Source organism: Cebidichthys violaceus, unplaced genomic scaffold, assembly GCF_023349555.1.
Source record: "Cebidichthys violaceus isolate CVI_PGR_0920_01 unplaced genomic scaffold, fCebVio1.0.p SCAF_12, whole genome shotgun sequence".
NCBI classification, from domain to species: Eukaryota; Metazoa; Chordata; class Actinopteri; order Perciformes; family Stichaeidae; genus Cebidichthys; species Cebidichthys violaceus.
The window spans coordinates 13,336,291-13,352,851 of NW_027176285.1; the positions used below are offsets into that span (position 1 = coordinate 13,336,291).

At 41.4% G+C, this 16,561-nt stretch overlaps 2 protein-coding genes across 3 annotated transcripts; both read left to right on the top strand.

The window, feature by feature from the left end:
• Nucleotides 1–3,254: 3,254 nt before the first annotated feature.
• Nucleotides 3,255–6,459, top strand: dtwd2 (DTW domain containing 2). Its single transcript, XM_068705589.1, has 6 exons — nt 3,255–3,444; nt 3,599–3,689; nt 4,255–4,349; nt 4,446–4,644; nt 4,950–5,078; nt 5,641–6,459. Exons 1-6 carry the CDS (start codon nt 3,281–3,283, stop codon nt 5,818–5,820), a joined length of 858 nt encoding a protein of 285 aa, XP_068561690.1. The 5' UTR covers nt 3,255–3,280; the 3' UTR covers nt 5,821–6,459.
• Nucleotides 6,460–7,289: 830 nt separating this feature from the next.
• LOC137869255 (cytotoxic granule associated RNA binding protein TIA1-like) lies at nt 7,290–15,892 on the top strand. 2 transcript variants are annotated; one of them, XM_068706523.1, is made up of 12 exons: nt 7,290–7,475; nt 8,411–8,507; nt 9,093–9,191; nt 10,655–10,709; nt 11,188–11,275; nt 11,463–11,538; nt 11,673–11,778; nt 12,034–12,132; nt 12,217–12,301; nt 12,819–12,957; nt 13,075–13,232; nt 13,840–15,892. In XM_068706523.1, exons 1-12 carry the CDS (start codon nt 7,450–7,452, stop codon nt 13,976–13,978), a joined length of 1,167 nt encoding a protein of 388 aa, XP_068562624.1. In that variant the 5' UTR covers nt 7,290–7,449; the 3' UTR covers nt 13,979–15,892. The 2 variants fall into 2 exon arrangements, with proteins under 2 accessions (XP_068562624.1, XP_068562625.1); XM_068706524.1 differs by having other exon boundaries at nt 13,078–13,232.
• Nucleotides 15,893–16,561: the final 669 nt, after the last annotated feature.

Consider the following 16,561-nt stretch of genomic DNA (forward strand, 5'->3'; position numbering starts at 1 on the left):
GGAGAGCCTGGTTCCTAAAGCCAGCGAGGACACTCACGATAACGACCTGGTGTTCACAGGATCAGGTGCAGTTGAGCCCTCGTCTTCCATAGGTGCGAACGTAATGGATCCACCGGGCGCTCCGGTGGCCAGGCCTGCGGGCAGTGGAGCTGCTGGCAACGCGGACTACTTCGAGGCGTTCGCCCTGATTGATGCCCAGGCTCCGGGAAGTCCTGCTGTGACCGCTCAGGGACAGGTGGAGCAAGAGGCGGAGGTTGGCCCCGAGATCCAGGACACCCAGAACCCTGAACAATCTGAAGACGACAACACCGGCGCAACAACAACAACCACAACTGTGGATAATGACAAATCGGACACAACGAGTCTGGTGGAAATCACCAGCGAGCTTCTGGATGAAGTCTTCTACGGCGGTACGGGCAGCTACGTCATGAAACCTCTGGACAAAGACGACGGACGCGGCGGGCCCGCCAGGTTCCCTTCAAAACCCAGCGGTTCTACTTTGTTTGGAAGCCAAGAGGACGTTCTGACTCCGATCTTCTTGCCGGACGGACCTCCCAAAATTATCGACCAAATTTTGCTGGAGGAGCCCACAGCCATGGCTTTCCATTACACCGACCTGTACGAGGAGGCAGTGGGCAGTCGGATGATAGAAGAGGATGCACAAAGCATGACGTCCGAGAAGTCCTTCCACAGCAGGCAGTCAGACCGGGAGGCCCGGGGATATTTAGAGAAATTCGTCCTCATAGATGAGACTCCTGCGCTGGAGGTAAAGCCGTCTGACGAAGACATATCCCCAGAGGAAGGTCCTCGGGTGTTGGTCCAAGATTTGTACGATTTTAGCGATTTGCTTTCCATGCCTGAAGAAGACGAGATGCCAAATTCCGAGGAGGAAATCACAGACTTCTTCAGGTCCAGTGACAACTCTTCTCCATTAGATGTAGATCCTTTCCCTCAATGTCTCAAAGAGGATGAACCCCAAAGAACCAGAAAATCTAAAAACACAAACAAAAACGTCTCCATCAAGGTAGAAAAGGTGGCTAAAATCCCAGTGGACCCACTTGGCGTCTCAAGCTTCGAGTTTGTCTCGGAGGAACCCGACTGGGGAAGTACGGACGATCATCGTGCAGATCTGGATGAGAAAGACGTCAGCACGGATCAGGAATTGTGGAAGCAAGATTCGGGGATGCCGAAACCAGTTGCCCCTCCCAGGAGAAAGGCCACATCCTTTCCTAAGGCATGTCTGGACCTCTCACCTTTGACTCCGGTGGACGGCATCATGCAGGAAAAGGAAGAGAAGGAAGAGGCTGGTGGAAAGGAGCATAGGGTGGAGGAGAAAGAGATGGCCTCGCCAGCTGAGACGGCGTCACCAGCGGAGACGGCCGACGAGGGAGACGGAGAGGAAACGACGCAGCCCATCTCCAACGCCGCTCTGCTTCAAAGCGCCTTGGCTGCAATGGAGTCCCCACAAACTGAAAGTGCAGAAGCTGTCAGAGACACGGAAATGTTCGAGGAAATGGAAACAAGCGAGAGCGAAGCGGCCACGACACAAACTGAACCAGAAGAAGTAGACGTTAAGTCGCCAGAATTGGCTAAAACAGAGGTTCATCCAGAGAAACAAGGCGACAGTTCAGCTGAACCGGCTAAAGACAAAGGACAGTGTGTAATACTTTAGGTGAGCTGCAGGGTTTTCAACAAGTTTATTGCCAAGCGCCTTGCTGATGTGTCATTATTTAAGGTCTTAAAAATCACAGTAGAATTAGCAAACAATCAACCGAGGGAAATTCTTTAAACTTCATATTATAAAAGCGCCAAATAGCTTTTTTTTTATAATTTGTACCCATTTGCACCTGGCTGTACTCATACTTCATGATGTCAACAAATTTAAATCTTAAAACATTTACTCTCACATTGATCATTGTTTTTGTTGTTGTTTTTTTTAAAATCCAGTCTCTGCGGTCTGAACGGGTGGTGCATGAATCATAGCGTGTTTGAAGGGAGACGTTTGGGTCACGAGTGTGAATAAAAACGGGTGAGAGTGCACGCGTCGGTGTCGGTGTGACTTTTGTGCGGATCGTCAGCTATAAATAAGCCTCTCTGGCTGTTAACCTGACACCTGATAGGAGTCTGTGAGCTCACTTGTAAACAGTCAAAAAAACAAAAACATGTGTAATACGTGCAAACGTGCATATTCTTAAATGCAATGTTTTCCAAAACTATATCCATAACTACAATTATTGCAAACTTAAAACACATTTTAACTGTGTGCATACATTATCCACACCAAAATATCAGACAAAACACTGATGTTTATGACTGTGTATCGATGCTTTTTTTAATTCAGAAGGAGATGTTTATGGACTACACAGGTCATTCAAGCTGGTTTATGTCGAGCATTATTTACAGATACTGTTGCTTCTAGGCCTGAATCCAATGGATCCCACACGGAGCTCAGCAGTGATCCCTGAAGTGCCTGCTGACCTTGCCTGCTGACTCACAGATATTAATACACACACACACACATACACAAATATGGTATAAATAAGATATAAACTGAATTAAAGGTGCAGTACAATATTATTATGTTTGCTTTGGTGGACCAATGGTTGTGTTAAAAGGCTTTTAGGACCTTTTTAATCATCAGTTTAAATATGCTCTGGCGACATCCAGTGTTACAAATGAGCATTTCCCTATTTTATTACTTTGAAATCACCTTTTCTTTCCTCCACACCGATAGGTGGCAGCTGTGAGTTGACAGCTTAGCATTACGGTCATAGAATTAAAGTAGATAGAATGGATATGCTAATTCGCATAGCTAATAAACCATAGTCTATGTAATAAACGCATATTTCACTAAGTTTTTATTTATTTATTATAACTATGGTGTTAACATAACACGTTTAACTTAAATAAGACAACTCCCAGTTTTTTTAAATGGGTGCCCGATTTTTAAGCTAACTGACATTTATAGCTAAGCTAGCACCAGCTAACATAATAGTTGTAGCTGTGAATGTAGCATTAGCTGCTACTTTAGCTTTGCTAAAATAAGTGGCCGGGGGTGATTATAGTAAGCTTTTTGACAAACAGATGATAGAACTAAAACATAAATGAGTCATAAGAAACCACTCAAGCCTTTTTAGGAAAATTACGTTTTATTTAAATAATTAGCTAACTGGTTTAACCGGTTCACGGTTTTTCTAGTTGGTGTATTTCTATGCTACAAGTCCCTCCTCGGCGCTGTGTTATGAGTACTTGGATCAGTTAGCTTTATGCTAACTCCGCAATGGACCATGTCCCTGGCTTTTGCCCATCAGTCTCTTCTGAGGAAAACGGACCAGCCACCGACGAGAGCTCGTCGACGGACGACGGACTAGTCGACGCGTTTGGCGACCTTGCTGCCCTCCCGGTCGAGGTCGGCGAGAGAAGACCGACGTGTTTACGGTGCCGGTGAGCTGAATTCAAGTTAAAGCTAATGCTAGCTAGCTAACAAGTTAGTGTGGTTGGACCAGAGAGGCAGGACATAAATCCTCCTCAAGTAACTGGCATGCTGTAACTAAAAGGGCAATCACAGCTTCACGTCTTCAACTTTCCTCCCATGTAGTCGCCCACAGAAGGTGTGTCTCTGTCCGTTTCTACCATCACAACCCCTGGAGGTGTCCACATGTCTGTACGTGGTGCAGCATCCTGCAGAGGTGAGTTATCACATGTCAAATATGACATGCATGCTCAACACAAGAGACTAATGACTTTAAACAAATCTGTTTTAAGTCAATAGTCAGGTGCACCTTTCTATAATAACTATTCCTATTTATACTGGGTATGTATTCCCTTACCTATAATTCAGATGTGTTATTGTGCACACAGAGCTATGCCACTTCTCATACATATCTATGGTCCTTACAGTTGTTTATATTTTGGGACTTTTGTATATTTTTTAATTTTCACCTTATTGATATTTGATTTGATGTTATGCATGCACCCTTCCTGTTTAGATTCTATTGTTAGACTTATGAAAGGCACTAAAACATCTCTATTATTGGGATTATTTGCAAGGTCGATATGAATTTATTTAAATAATCTGCATTCACATAAAGGTTTTTGTTGTTCGATGAAGAATGCCAAACTCTGTGTGTCCAACACTTTTACCCAAACCAGTCAAGTATAATGCAAACAGTCCAGCTATTGACAATCATTAGCACATCTTTATTAGAGACTCATGATTAGGATCCACCATTCTAACCTCTCGTGTACTTTCAGGAGAGCAGAGTTCTTCGCACAGTGCCGCTACTTGCTGCTTGTCTGCCACAAGGAAAATGCAATGTCATAGTGGGAAGGAGATTCAATGAGGAAAAGTAAGCTGTATTTCTAGTTAAGCGCACTGATTTCACAACACCGCTGTCACGGATTTCTCTAATTTACTTTTTGACTTGCATGCTTTTTCCTCTCAGGCACCCAGAGCTGGCAGCGGTGTGTCGGGACAGCAGGACGCTGATCCTGTACCCGGGTCCCAAATCCCAGAACCTGGAGGAGTTGGTGCAATTCCAGGAAGTAGGAGCGGTGAAACATAACGTGATCATCATAGACGGGACCTGGAGCCAGGCCAAAAACATGTTCCTCAAAAACAGCCTGTTCCACCTGCCCAAACAGGTGTGTGTACCTGTGATGTCACTTTAATCAGGTGTCGAGAGAAAAGAACGTTAACAACCTTTTGTCTTCCATCGTTTCACTAAGGCCGAGTACAGCTGTTCTAGGCAAGATTTATATATTTTGAAATGGCCTCAGTGCCTTGTCCACCTGAGACGGTATAAATTCTCTCATTACACCCACTGGTGGGAAAGCTGCTTCACCCACACGAAATGACTAATTTGACATCTAATTTGACATATTGTCAAATATATATGTGGGCTAAGCAACACTTGCACTACTAATCACCTCTGCTTTTGGTTCACCAGGTGCAGCTCAACAGGACTCTTTCCAGTCAGTACGTGATCCGCACGCAACCCTCCAACATCTGTCTGTCCACGCTGGAATGCGCCGCCGTCTCCCTGTCCATCCTGGAGCACAACGACGACATCCAAGAGGTGACGCGGAGACATCATTGTGTCCCGTCTTCTGTACTTTGTGAACTTGTTAGCTAACAGTTGCTTAAGTACAGGGAGCAACACAAGCATTCATTTGAAGGCAGCGTGTGTCCACGTGATGAGTGCAAGTCCAATATTCACTCTCATTTGTACTCTGCTTTGGTCTCTACCAACTTCTGAGAAACATATCTGGCTTTTAAGCTGCTAAATGCTCCACTATGTTCAGCAGCTAATTGCTAACTTTGAAAACTGGATGTCAGATAAGAGACTGAACCAAAACAGTAAAGAAAAACAAAACGATCTGCTGAAAAGACCCTAAAATGCTTCGCTGAGCTGGGAGGAAATGCACTAAATCTCTGCAGGTTCATTGTATATTGTTAATTATAGCAGCTTTAAAATTACAAACATACAAGAAGTGTGAAATCACTAAAGCCATATTACCAAATATATACAGTACACAGACGTCTTTTTCCTGAGTTCACTGACTCAAACAAAGGTTGGTATATAAAATAAATAAATGTATTTTTTTTACCACTCTTCCCTTCCCCCTCTGTGTGTCCAGGTTCTGCTGAGGCCCCTGAAAGCCCTGTGCTCCTTCCAGCTGCAGCACGGCGCTCAGGTTCATCACAGCAAGGAGCATCTACTGAAGAACGGCATGTACGACAAACCCATGCCCAAGAACAAACGCAAGATCAAGAGGATGGAGAAGCTCGTCACCGACCACAACGTCTGCCCAAGATGAGGGAGCGACCGAGCGGAGAAGCTCGACTCATCTCTGCGCGTCTTTCGCTTTTTTTTACGCCACACAGGACTGTTGTCATCGGAGCAGCATGTGACGGCATCAGGGCACACACACAGGAAACCACTGGACTTTTTTGGGGGGAGTTTTTGTTTTATAGATAATTGCTGGTAAATGTAATTTATGTATTTGTCCTTTAATTTAAAAAATAATGAACGACAAGTTTAAGTTGTAGTTTAACATGGTGTGACAATAAATCAGTTTTCATTGTTTTAAAAACAACATTTTATAAACACTGTGGTGGTTCTGTTTGGACTGACTACACATCTGGACTGGGTCATGTTTTTAGCAAAATCATAATTCAGACATGCAACAAAATAAAAATGACTCTAAAGCATGTGGTAGTCCAAGAAGCTACCACACAAACACATTTCAGCAGGAAGGAAAGGGAGAATAGTATTGTACTGTATGTGAGGTCGGGGATATACAGTAAGATAATATTTACCTGTAATGTTTTTAAGATATTTTACAAGGATTTTTTTTTTTAAATGAAATATTACACAGAAGGAATTAAAGTACATCTGACAGGACATGGTCGTGTATAATAAAATGATACAATAAAATGTACATGTTCTAATCTTATTTTAGGTCTCAAAGTGTCAATTTTGCCGTTTGGGTTTTCCTGTGCGCTTACTGCCACTTTGCAACTTGTTCATGTGTTTACGGATCAATATATAGATTTAATTAATAAGATGTAGACAGGTTACCTCCTGTAAAGAATAAGTAAACACAGTTTCAGGTTGCTGCGCTGTACTTTGAAAGAAGCTCTGGGACACATGAGGCAGCAAAGACTACCTTTCAAACATTAGATGGTAAAGTGTGAATTTTCTTCCAAATATTATTTCCAGAAATGTGGAAATAATTGCATGGATTGCTTTTCAGTGTGTAGAAAACAACATGTATTCAGCAGTAAGCCCTCGAAGGGAGCCACATATGTACTGTTTGTGCATATATAATGATACAAATGTTACAGGTATGAGTCACATATTCAGCTGTAAAAATGCATGTTATTGCATGTTTCTCTGGCATCTGGTTAAATGCATTTTAGGGGTAAAGGAAAGTCACATGTTGGTACAATATGTACCATGTACAGATTGTTTTTTTGTGTCTCTGTCTACAGTATTCTTAATCGAGATTAAATGGAATGGTGACACATGACACATTGCAGAAGAAATACAAAGAATGTTAAACTAAAGTACATACATAAATAAAATAACACTAGATAATTAAATAAAGACATAATATAATAATGTAACAACGTGCTGCTCATATACTTTATGAAAAACAGAAAAAAGGGGCATTTTTTGGTAAATATACAGAGAGAAATGGGAGTATTTTGTAACGTGCCTTGATGTTGCCTATGGCTGAATTGCTGCGCATGCGCGTTTCGCCTCGGCTCCTGGTCGCTCCGCCATCTTTGTCGGCTACCCCCATTGTTCACTCAGCGGCGGGTTAAGCGGTTCACATACTGCGCAATAAAAACAACTTGACGGTGTTACAGGCAGCTGTCTAAGACAGTCGTGGACTTTCTCTCAGGGTTGCGACTTGTTCTCGGCCAGCAAGTTAAACAGAATGGACGATGACCAGCCTAAAACCCTGTAAGTGTGTGTGTGTGTGCGTCTGAGTTACCGCTAGCTAACCGCTAGCTACGTTAGCATTAAGATGCAGCGTATTATCCGGATAACACGGTCCTAAAAACGGAGATATTTTGGACATTTAACTCTATTATTAATCCCACAATTGTATGAGGTGTTTAACCTAATAGCCTTGATGATAACTAAACATACCGTAGTCATCTAACATCTGGTAAATTCGCCTCAGTCGCGAATGCTAGCCAACGTTAACTAATTCCAGAAATTTCTCAAATGAACGCGTCGATTCACACTAAATTTTGATTTGAATTGAAATAAATAGAGGTAAATATGTTTTTAGTTTGTGCCGAATTAATTGGTGTCCTATACGGATTAGCCCCACGTGAGAGAGACTGCTCTACACGGGTAGTAAGTGTGACGATGAGCAGGAGAAACCTGGACTGGTGTGTTTTCTCTACGGAGTCTGGTGAGCCGTCAGCTCCACAACGTTGTTGCGCTGGAAGCATCACTGCACAGGCCTAGGAACGAGTCATTAGAATGGATGGCTTTACCTGTAACCCCAGTGAAATACTAGAGAAATAGCAGTATTATATGTGTATATATAGAAAAGGTTTATTTTGAAATCTAATTACTGCTTGGTGCTGGTATGTTTTGTGTGTGTGTGTGTGTGTGTGTGTGTGTGTGTGTGTGTGTGTGTGTGTGTGTGTGTGTGTCTGTGTTTTGGCATTTACACATACGTACATCTCAATGATAATATTTCATGGGAATATGGATTTATAAAATGCTAACCTTAAATACACTTCAGGAACAAGTTAACATAATGTATAGGACCAACTCTACCCTATAATATATAGCAAGAGTTGGAGGAAATGCTTCAGCTCCCGTATACGATGTCACATTTCTACATCACTAAACTGTTCTGTGTCTCTTGTCCGTTGTAGGTATGTGGGGAATCTGTCCCGGGACGTGACGGAGGCCCTCATCCTGGAGTTGTTTGGCCAGATTGGACCCTGCAAGAGCTGTAAAATGATAGTAGATGTGAGTTTATTTCTCATCCATCCCCTCCCCCCCCCCCCCTCCTCTCTTGCCTGAGAAGATGCTTGGATTACAACCGGCACCGTTGGCCGTACAATCCAAGGACAACTGTTGTTCAACCTTTGAGAATTCATAAATCAATATTTTGCTCCCCAGCCTTGGGATCTGGTTTAGTTTTCTGATGTTTAGCCTGTTGATCCACAACAATTCTTCCAGAGTCCAGGATTATTCTGCTCTTGGTTTTTTTACTTGTCCCTTACCCCTATAGCATATTTATTTAATAGCAGTTATCAAATAACAACAAAGACCAACGTTAATTATGTTTAGTCTTTATTTAAGTTAATTAATCTATAGTTTCGCCCACATCCTCTAACGCCAACCAACTAAACTCCTGTTTCCAGGATAATGTAAATGCTCGTTTGTCCTAAATGATGTCGTCATATTTACTATAAAGTCCAACATAGTCTGCCGCAGCATAAATATCTGCTCTGTAAATCTCTTATCCTTTTTAAGGGAAAAAAAATGCATTTAGTACATTTCTTTAGTTTAACGATGGCGTGTAATATTTGTGTTTCTCGTCCTCTCCAGACGGCAGGTCACGACCCGTACTGCTTTGTGGAGTTCTATGAGTATAGACATGCCACTGCCACAATCGCAGCCATGAACGGTCGGAAAATACTGGGTAAGGTAAGCTATCATATCTCCTGGGTGAGTGGTTGAAAATGAAGCAACTGGAAAAAACTTGTATCTTTTTTAGATCTTTATCTTACTTCCTTGTTCCTGCTCCACTTCACTTCACTTTAATTTGTTTTTATTCCCCTGCGCACGTTATTCTTCTGTGCACAATCTGAAATGAGCGCGGTGGAAACGCCAGTATTGTTACTGCTGTGAATTAAAAAAAACATAATGTCGTCATACTCAACGATGTGAGCTTTTGATTTTTCTTTGGAATTGTTTCTTGGTTTCTCGTGGTATTAAAACTAGTCAGTCGATGCCTCTTCAAGTAGCCATGGTAGATTCAAAGTATTTAAAATAAAATGACTATGTTATTATAGTGTATTCTGCCCTCACAGTTGTAGGTTTAGGAGACTAAATGATGTTTTTATTCCTCTAAATAGAGAGAAGCGAATACATTCTATGACTTTTTACAACATTCAGACTGATACGGTTTATTCATTTATGACACCTTTTGTGATTTTAATTGAGACTCTTTCTTATCTTTTGAACCGGCACTGAAACTATGAATATGTCAATATCTATTTTTAGCAATATTGACATTGCATCATATTTGTTACTGTACAATAATAGTCAATTTTCACACAAAAGAAGCCTTTTGTTTTACATCCTAGGGTCTTTTTTTGAATAAAGTAAATAAATACTATTTACTTCTTATATTGTGTGGTTTATATAGTAGAAAATAAAACCTAATAAACTAATAACTTGTGTAAACAAGGTGCAGTTTGAAACGCGTATTGTCCCATAATGCATCGTTGTGTCTCATGTTGATTGATTGATTGATTGATTGATTGGTTGGTTGAACATGGCCCTGCTGTGTGATCGTGCTCCATGTCTCTGATCTCCTTGAACTGATGCTCTTCTCTCCCCTCACGTCTTTACTGCTCTGTGTTCTTTTGCAAAGTTATTTCCACGTAGAATCCACATAAGAGCAACTTCAAGAGAAAATACATTCAGTTGAAAATATTTTATCCTCAACAGGTATTGAAGGACCATTTGAGGAGTATAACAAGTTCGTAAAAATCACTTGTTTGTAAGTCCCTTGTTATTTGGACCTTACTTCCTACAGTTTTGCTCCAAATTTTTTTACTTGACTGAGACTGAAATGTTCCTGATAATGAAGGTGAAATCTTGATATCCCTTTTATATTCTCCACTGTATTTTTTACTGTTTTATTAACTAATGCCAAGGTATGTAAAATTAGATAACAATGGATGAATCAGTTTGTAGTGTAAGGCCTACAGAGACCACCTTATGACAACAAATTCTCAATCACAGAATATAAAAGTAAACTGGTGTGTTTGTGTGTGACAAAGCCTCTAATCAAAGAGAAAGCACCTTCCTCCCTTATGCAAGCATCCTTCACTTCTCACCTTCTTCCCTCTTCCTTCCGCTCTCGACTGTCTCTTCTGCAGGAGGTCAAAGTCAACTGGGCAACGACGCCAACCAGCCAAAAGAAAGACACGAGTAGTAAGTAGTTCATCGCGGTTACACACTGTCTTCATCGCGGTTTCACGCTTTCTTTACACGTTTTCTTCATCACAGTTTTTTTTTTGTTTTTTTTCTTATCTCCAAAGCTTTCTCCAAGTTACTAGTCTAAACGTTTCATATGTGAATAGTAGTATATCTTACTTAACAAAGTATTGTGGAAGTTCTGAGGCAGTTTTAAAAAAAAAAGTACAAAAACATGTTTATTTAAAAGAAACTGTGTTCTGGATAAAACCGTACATGGAAACATAATAATACTCGCAACAATAAAATAGAAGACCTACAAAATGACCTACAAAATGCTTATGCCATAAGCAGCCATTTTATTCATTGTTTTAGTAGATGGATAAGAGTCTGACCTGTCCGGTTGGCAGTGTTTTCATCTTTTCATCACTGACATCGTACTATCTGTGTTTTCTTTGTGTTAAATTGTTTGTGTGAACGTCTGTTTTGTGTTTAGGTCACTTCCACGTCTTTGTTGGAGATTTAAGTCCTGAAATCACCACAGATGACATAAAAGCAGCTTTTGCTCCATTTGGGAAAATATCGTAAGTGTGTTCTTATTATCATTATTAGTGTAATTCTATATTTCATTATATTTTGCCAATTTACATCAGACAGGCTACATCATTACCATATTTGAAATCCCTTCTTAGAACTGTCTTCATGGATGTTTAATGTGTTGCTGGGTTTTCTCCTCCTCCGTTTTGTTAACGTACCGTTATTTGTCCACAGGGATTGTCGAGTGGTGAAAGACATGGCCACAGGTAAATCTAAAGGCTATGGCTTTGTCTCCTTCTTCAACAAATGGGTAAGTGTGCCAGTAATGCCCACGTGTGAGAGGACTGACTACTTGACGTAGTTGAAGCTCAGGGTTTACATGCAGCGAGACGTTACGCTGCGTTGGTGACTGAGGAGTTCTGCGTGTTTTCTCCCTCTGATCAGGATGCGGAAAACGCCATCCAGCAGATGGGAGGCCAGTGGTTGGGAGGAAGGCAGATCAGAACCAACTGGGCCACAAGGAAGCCCGCCCCTAAAACTACCAACGAGAGTAAGTTCACTGTCATTCAATCAAAGAAGAATAGATCTGCGTCTCAGCTCTCATACCTGTCGTACTTATAAAAGGTTTCCACATTTTCATTTTCCGTTTTTGTGTTTCTCTTGGTACTAATAAACACTTCACCTGAGGTGCACAAAGAGAGAAATATACATTTTTAATGCAGCACATAGAGCAGAACACACGGTTGTATTTTTATATTTTGAGAACAACAACTTAAATAGAAACCTGCTCTGTCTCTTCATGTAGCACCCAACACCAAGCAGCTATCTTTTGACGAGGTGGTGAACCAGTCCAGCCCCAGCAACTGCACCGTCTACTGCGGGGGGGTCACTACGGGCCTCACAGGTCAGTTTGTCCGTAAGAATAAGCTGCAGGTGTGGAAGCGCTTCTTTTCAATACGGAATGTTAACGCTTTCCTTTTCTTTGCAGAGCAAATCATGAGACAGACCTTCTCACCTTTCGGCCAAATAATGGAAATCCGGGTTTTCCCCGACAAAGGCTACTCGTTTGTGAGGTACGGTGACTTTATTTGATGCAATGACAGTTTTAATGATTCTTTCATGTCCCGAATTTTTTTTTTTAAGTAGTAGTTTAATTATGTATCATAAGCTGCTTAGAGCTCGTGTTACGAAGTTAAAACGAGTCACAATTCCCCCTTTGTTATCTGTTATGTTGCTTCAAACAACTGGATTTATTCAAGTTTACAAGATTCCATTTGAACGCCTCATGACAGCGTTATATTTTAGCTTCGCCCCAATACTCAAGTTTACTGAGTAGAGCTTGAACGCAGCATGATGCGAGTCAATGCATCCTCTGTTATGAGAAGGTCACTGAGCTCACTCTGAGCAGCGCGACGGTATTTTAATATAATGAGTGTCTGAGTTACGGTGAAGAGATGACAGATTGAGCTTCATGTCTTCTTCCACCCCGACGACATGCTGTGTCAAAAAATCAGAAATGCACGTTTTTTTTTTTCTTCCGTTGCATCTTTTAATACGAACCTCACGACGTCGCTCTTTTTCTGTGTGCAGGTTCAACTCCCATGAAGCAGCAGCTCATGCCATCGTGTCCGTCAACGGTACGTCCATAGAGGGCTACGTAGTCAAGTGTTACTGGGGCAAAGAAACGACAGACATGGTTAGCCCCATCCAGCAGGTACAGATGCCCCAGGTATGTACACCGAGGACCGTCCACCCTGGTCTGCTTCCGTCACATTAAGTCCCTGCTGGACTGCTTCATCTCACTGTGGTGCAACGTGACACTTGAATATCTTCTTCTGTACGTCAGCAGAACACGGTGAGCTTCGCAGCGCAGCCCTACAGTCAGTGGGGTCAGTGGTACAGCAACACGGCGGCCGCCCAGCAGATCGGCCAGTACGTGCCCAACGGATGGCAGGTGCCGAGCTACGGAGTCTACGGACAGACCTGGGATCAGCAGGGCTACAAGTGAGTACTGGAGAGGACCATGGATTGAAAGAAACGGCTGTCTTGCTTAACTCAGGTGTATAAATCCAGCTTTACTGGCCCTATATACACTTGTATATGTACATATACTCTTGGTACTTCAAATGTCCAGTGGCGGAAGAAGTATTCGGGTCTTTTACTTACGTGAAAGTAGCAATACTACAGTGTAGAATTACTCTGGTAAAAGTCCTGCCTTGAACCCAGTCGATTTAGTAAAATGTTGATTTATGTTTTGTATATGCCAATATTAGAGTAAAAAGTACAATATTTTCCCTCCAATATCTTGTGGAGTAGTATAAAGTAGCAAGTAAAGTACCTCAAAATGGTGCTTGAGTACTCTCATCAGGATAGAGTCTGAATGCTTTGATATTTTTGCACCAGAAGCTCTTTGATAACTGCCAAAAAATGGCAGAAGAATAACCCATATAGCTTAAAAACTTTCCACAAACGTGGGTGAATCGTGTCAATAAACTACGAGCGAGACGAAAGTTCACAAGTCCTCCTGCAGATCCGATGAGCGCTATGTCTTCTCCCGCTAACCGTCTTCTCCCGCTAACCGTCTTCTCTCTCTCTCTCTGTGCCGTTTCAGTCATTTACATGCCGGTGCCGGATGGACAGGCGTGGGCGCCGTGAGTAACGGGGCCATGGTGGAGCCCGGCCAGGGAGTCAACGGGGCCGTGCTCACCAACACGGCCGGCATGAGCACCGCCGGCTACCACACCCACTGATCACCGCTCACAGTAGGCCGCTCTAAAGCCTCTAAAGGGCCACACGGATGATACTCTGCTGGGGGGGGGGGGGGGGGAAGAGGAGTGCATTAGATGCTCTCTCTGTCGCCACACAAACGTTATTCTGTTAGAGAAGCTGGTACGCCATGTTTTATTTTTTATTTTAAATCAACCTTTACCAGCCCATAACTTCACCCACTGCCCAAACCTGCAAGTGTAAAACAAACAACAATCCACTCCAGAACACGTAAATAATGTCAAATCAGCTATTCCTGGGCCCATTTTTATTGTTTGGCGTATTTTTGTAATGCCTGCAGATAACTGGCCAAATGTAAATTATACGACCGTGTGTGTAGATATTTCTAGCACAGCCACGTTTTTAATTTAAGAGGAACACTGACTAAATATAGCTAAAACACCAGGTTTTTGTTTTGTTTTCAGCCCCTCAGAGCCAAAGAGCAAGGGTGGGATTTTATACCGATGTTTAACAATCATACAGGGAGACGGACAGCACTCATTAACCCATAGTAAGTAACGCAACGTATTGAGGAAGGAGTGCCGTTTTAATTTGTTCCTCTCGCTCTCACTTCTGGTCTGTCCACTCGTCACTGAAGTGAACAACAAGTCCGAGGCAGTTCTCAGGGTGTTGTCGACGTCATTCTGTGAAATGTAGGAAATCACTGAGCAGACCAAGTAGGCAGGATGAGGAGAAAAGTGGAAACGATTTCATATTCAGCGCTCCTTCACTTTCATCTGCCGGGACACGGACTGAACAGACTGAAGAGAATCCAGTCTGTGGATAAGGTGTGTGTGTGTGTGTGTGTGTGTGTGTGTGTGTGTGTGTGTGTGTGTGTGTGTGTGTGTGTGTATATGTGTGTGTGTGTGTGCGCATGAACTGATGCTTTTACACACAAGAACAATGTCCAGTTCATCTTCCCCCTAAAACAGAAAGGACTACGCCATCTTTTTTTTTTTTTTTTTTGCAACTGATAAAATTTTGTCGTTTTCTTTCTTTTTTTGTTTTGAGCAACTTTAAAAATGACGACGTTGTATAAAGAGCTTTTGCCTTTTTTTTGGTGTTTCATTTCAGGACTGTCTCATAAGGAAACGTTGCAGTGACACCATCGAAAGTCATCCGACACTCGAGACCGTTTTTTTATGTTTGTTTATGAAACACTAAGTGGCTGTCAACTGTCAACTTCTTATTTTTTAAATTAGATTTTCAATATCTCAAATGAACCAATTGCAGGGATTACTGCCACTCTTATCTTACTTATAGGCAGATGAATATTGCACAAATACTTAAGGTTATCTTTTCACACAATTTGAAATACTAGGTTGTTTTTATGTTTTTGCATTCCACATTCTTTTGTCTGTTTTTTATGTATATAACCAAACAGTCTGTTGAATTGTACTGAACCTGTATAAAGACAACATGTTAATGATGATGGACTCCACAAACAGCTGTTTGACAGTAGCATCCCTGTCCAGCGCTGGTCCGTGTACAGTAGAGACCGCATTTGATTCTTCCAGCGACTCGGCCCGAAAAAGCAGCATTGCTATGCAATGCAGGAGCCTTTTTCGATTGACAAGTAATACATCATTTAAGTTATTCTGTCTTAAACCTAAATAATTGTTTTTATAGATCAAAAAAACAACCATATGAGGATCCAAGTTTTGCACTGTGGCCACCATCATTTTTAATAGAGCTGGAAAACATCCATTGTGTTGCCTTATCCGTGAGTTACTTTTTTTTTTTTTTTTTAATTTAACCAAAAAAAATCATCCAGGAGTAGGCGGTGCCTAAGAATGTTTTCAACCTATGTTTTGGCGAGAGAAGGTCTGTCGATGCTTCAGTGACATGGTTTGAGTTTTTGCTTTGTCCCCCATTAAAATGCTGATGCTTAAAACAGAGACCAGTTCCACTGTTTGCATCTTTAAAAACCAGGTGGAACCGGTTTGACAAGACTTCACTGTATTTACATAATATTTACTTGTTATATTCAAAGCGTGCAGGCTGTATTATTTTTAAATTCATATCCTGAAGTCTCAAAGTCGCCTGGTAACACATAGTTTGTCACGGTTATAGATCACTTTCACGTGCGATTAATCTGCTCATTGTTTTCTTGATTAGTTGTTTACTAAAAAAAAAAGTGTATTCAAATGTTTTCTATTGTCCAAAACTTAAATATGTTCAATTTAATATCATTATATGACGAAGAAAAGCAGCACATATTTCACATTTGAGAAGAGGAACCAGCAAGAATATTTTATATTTAGCTTTAAAAAAAATTAAATGAGTGAGACTTTTAATACTTTATAATCATTTTTTCTGATTAGTTTGTTTGCCAGTAGACTAATTGATTAATATATTAATAATTTCAGCCTAAATATAGTACAATGTAGTGGGTGGACAAAAAAAAAACAGGACCTCTAAATGTAAGGTTGTACGACGCTATGCTGTGTTTATGCCTTTACTTTTAACAATGAGGAAATACATTAGGAAATAAAACTGCAGCACTTTATATTATATTTTATTTATCCTGAGTGTATTTGGGTTTTGGACTCTCGGTCTGAAAACTT

What these genes read in the sequence shown, in the direction of transcription:
- dtwd2 (XM_068705589.1), top strand. Translation starts at nt 3,281, where the DNA reads ATGGACCATGTCCCTGGCTTTTGCCCATCAGTCTCTTCTGAGGAAAAC. An exon ending in CCGACGTGTTTACGGTGCCG is followed by an intron (nt 3,445 to 3,598) that starts GTGAGCTGAATT and finishes CCTCCCATGTAG; the next exon opens with TCGCCCACAGAAGGTGTGTC. An exon ending in TGTTCCACCTGCCCAAACAG is followed by an intron (nt 4,645 to 4,949) that starts GTGTGTGTACCT and finishes TTGGTTCACCAG; the next exon opens with GTGCAGCTCAACAGGACTCT.
- LOC137869255 (XM_068706523.1), top strand. Translation starts at nt 7,450, where the DNA reads ATGGACGATGACCAGCCTAAAACCCT. An exon ending in TCTCCTTCTTCAACAAATGG is followed by an intron (nt 11,539 to 11,672) that starts GTAAGTGTGCCA and finishes CCCTCTGATCAG; the next exon opens with GATGCGGAAAACGCCATCCA. An exon ending in GGTCACTACGGGCCTCACAG is followed by an intron (nt 12,133 to 12,216) that starts GTCAGTTTGTCC and finishes TTTTCTTTGCAG; the next exon opens with AGCAAATCATGAGACAGACC.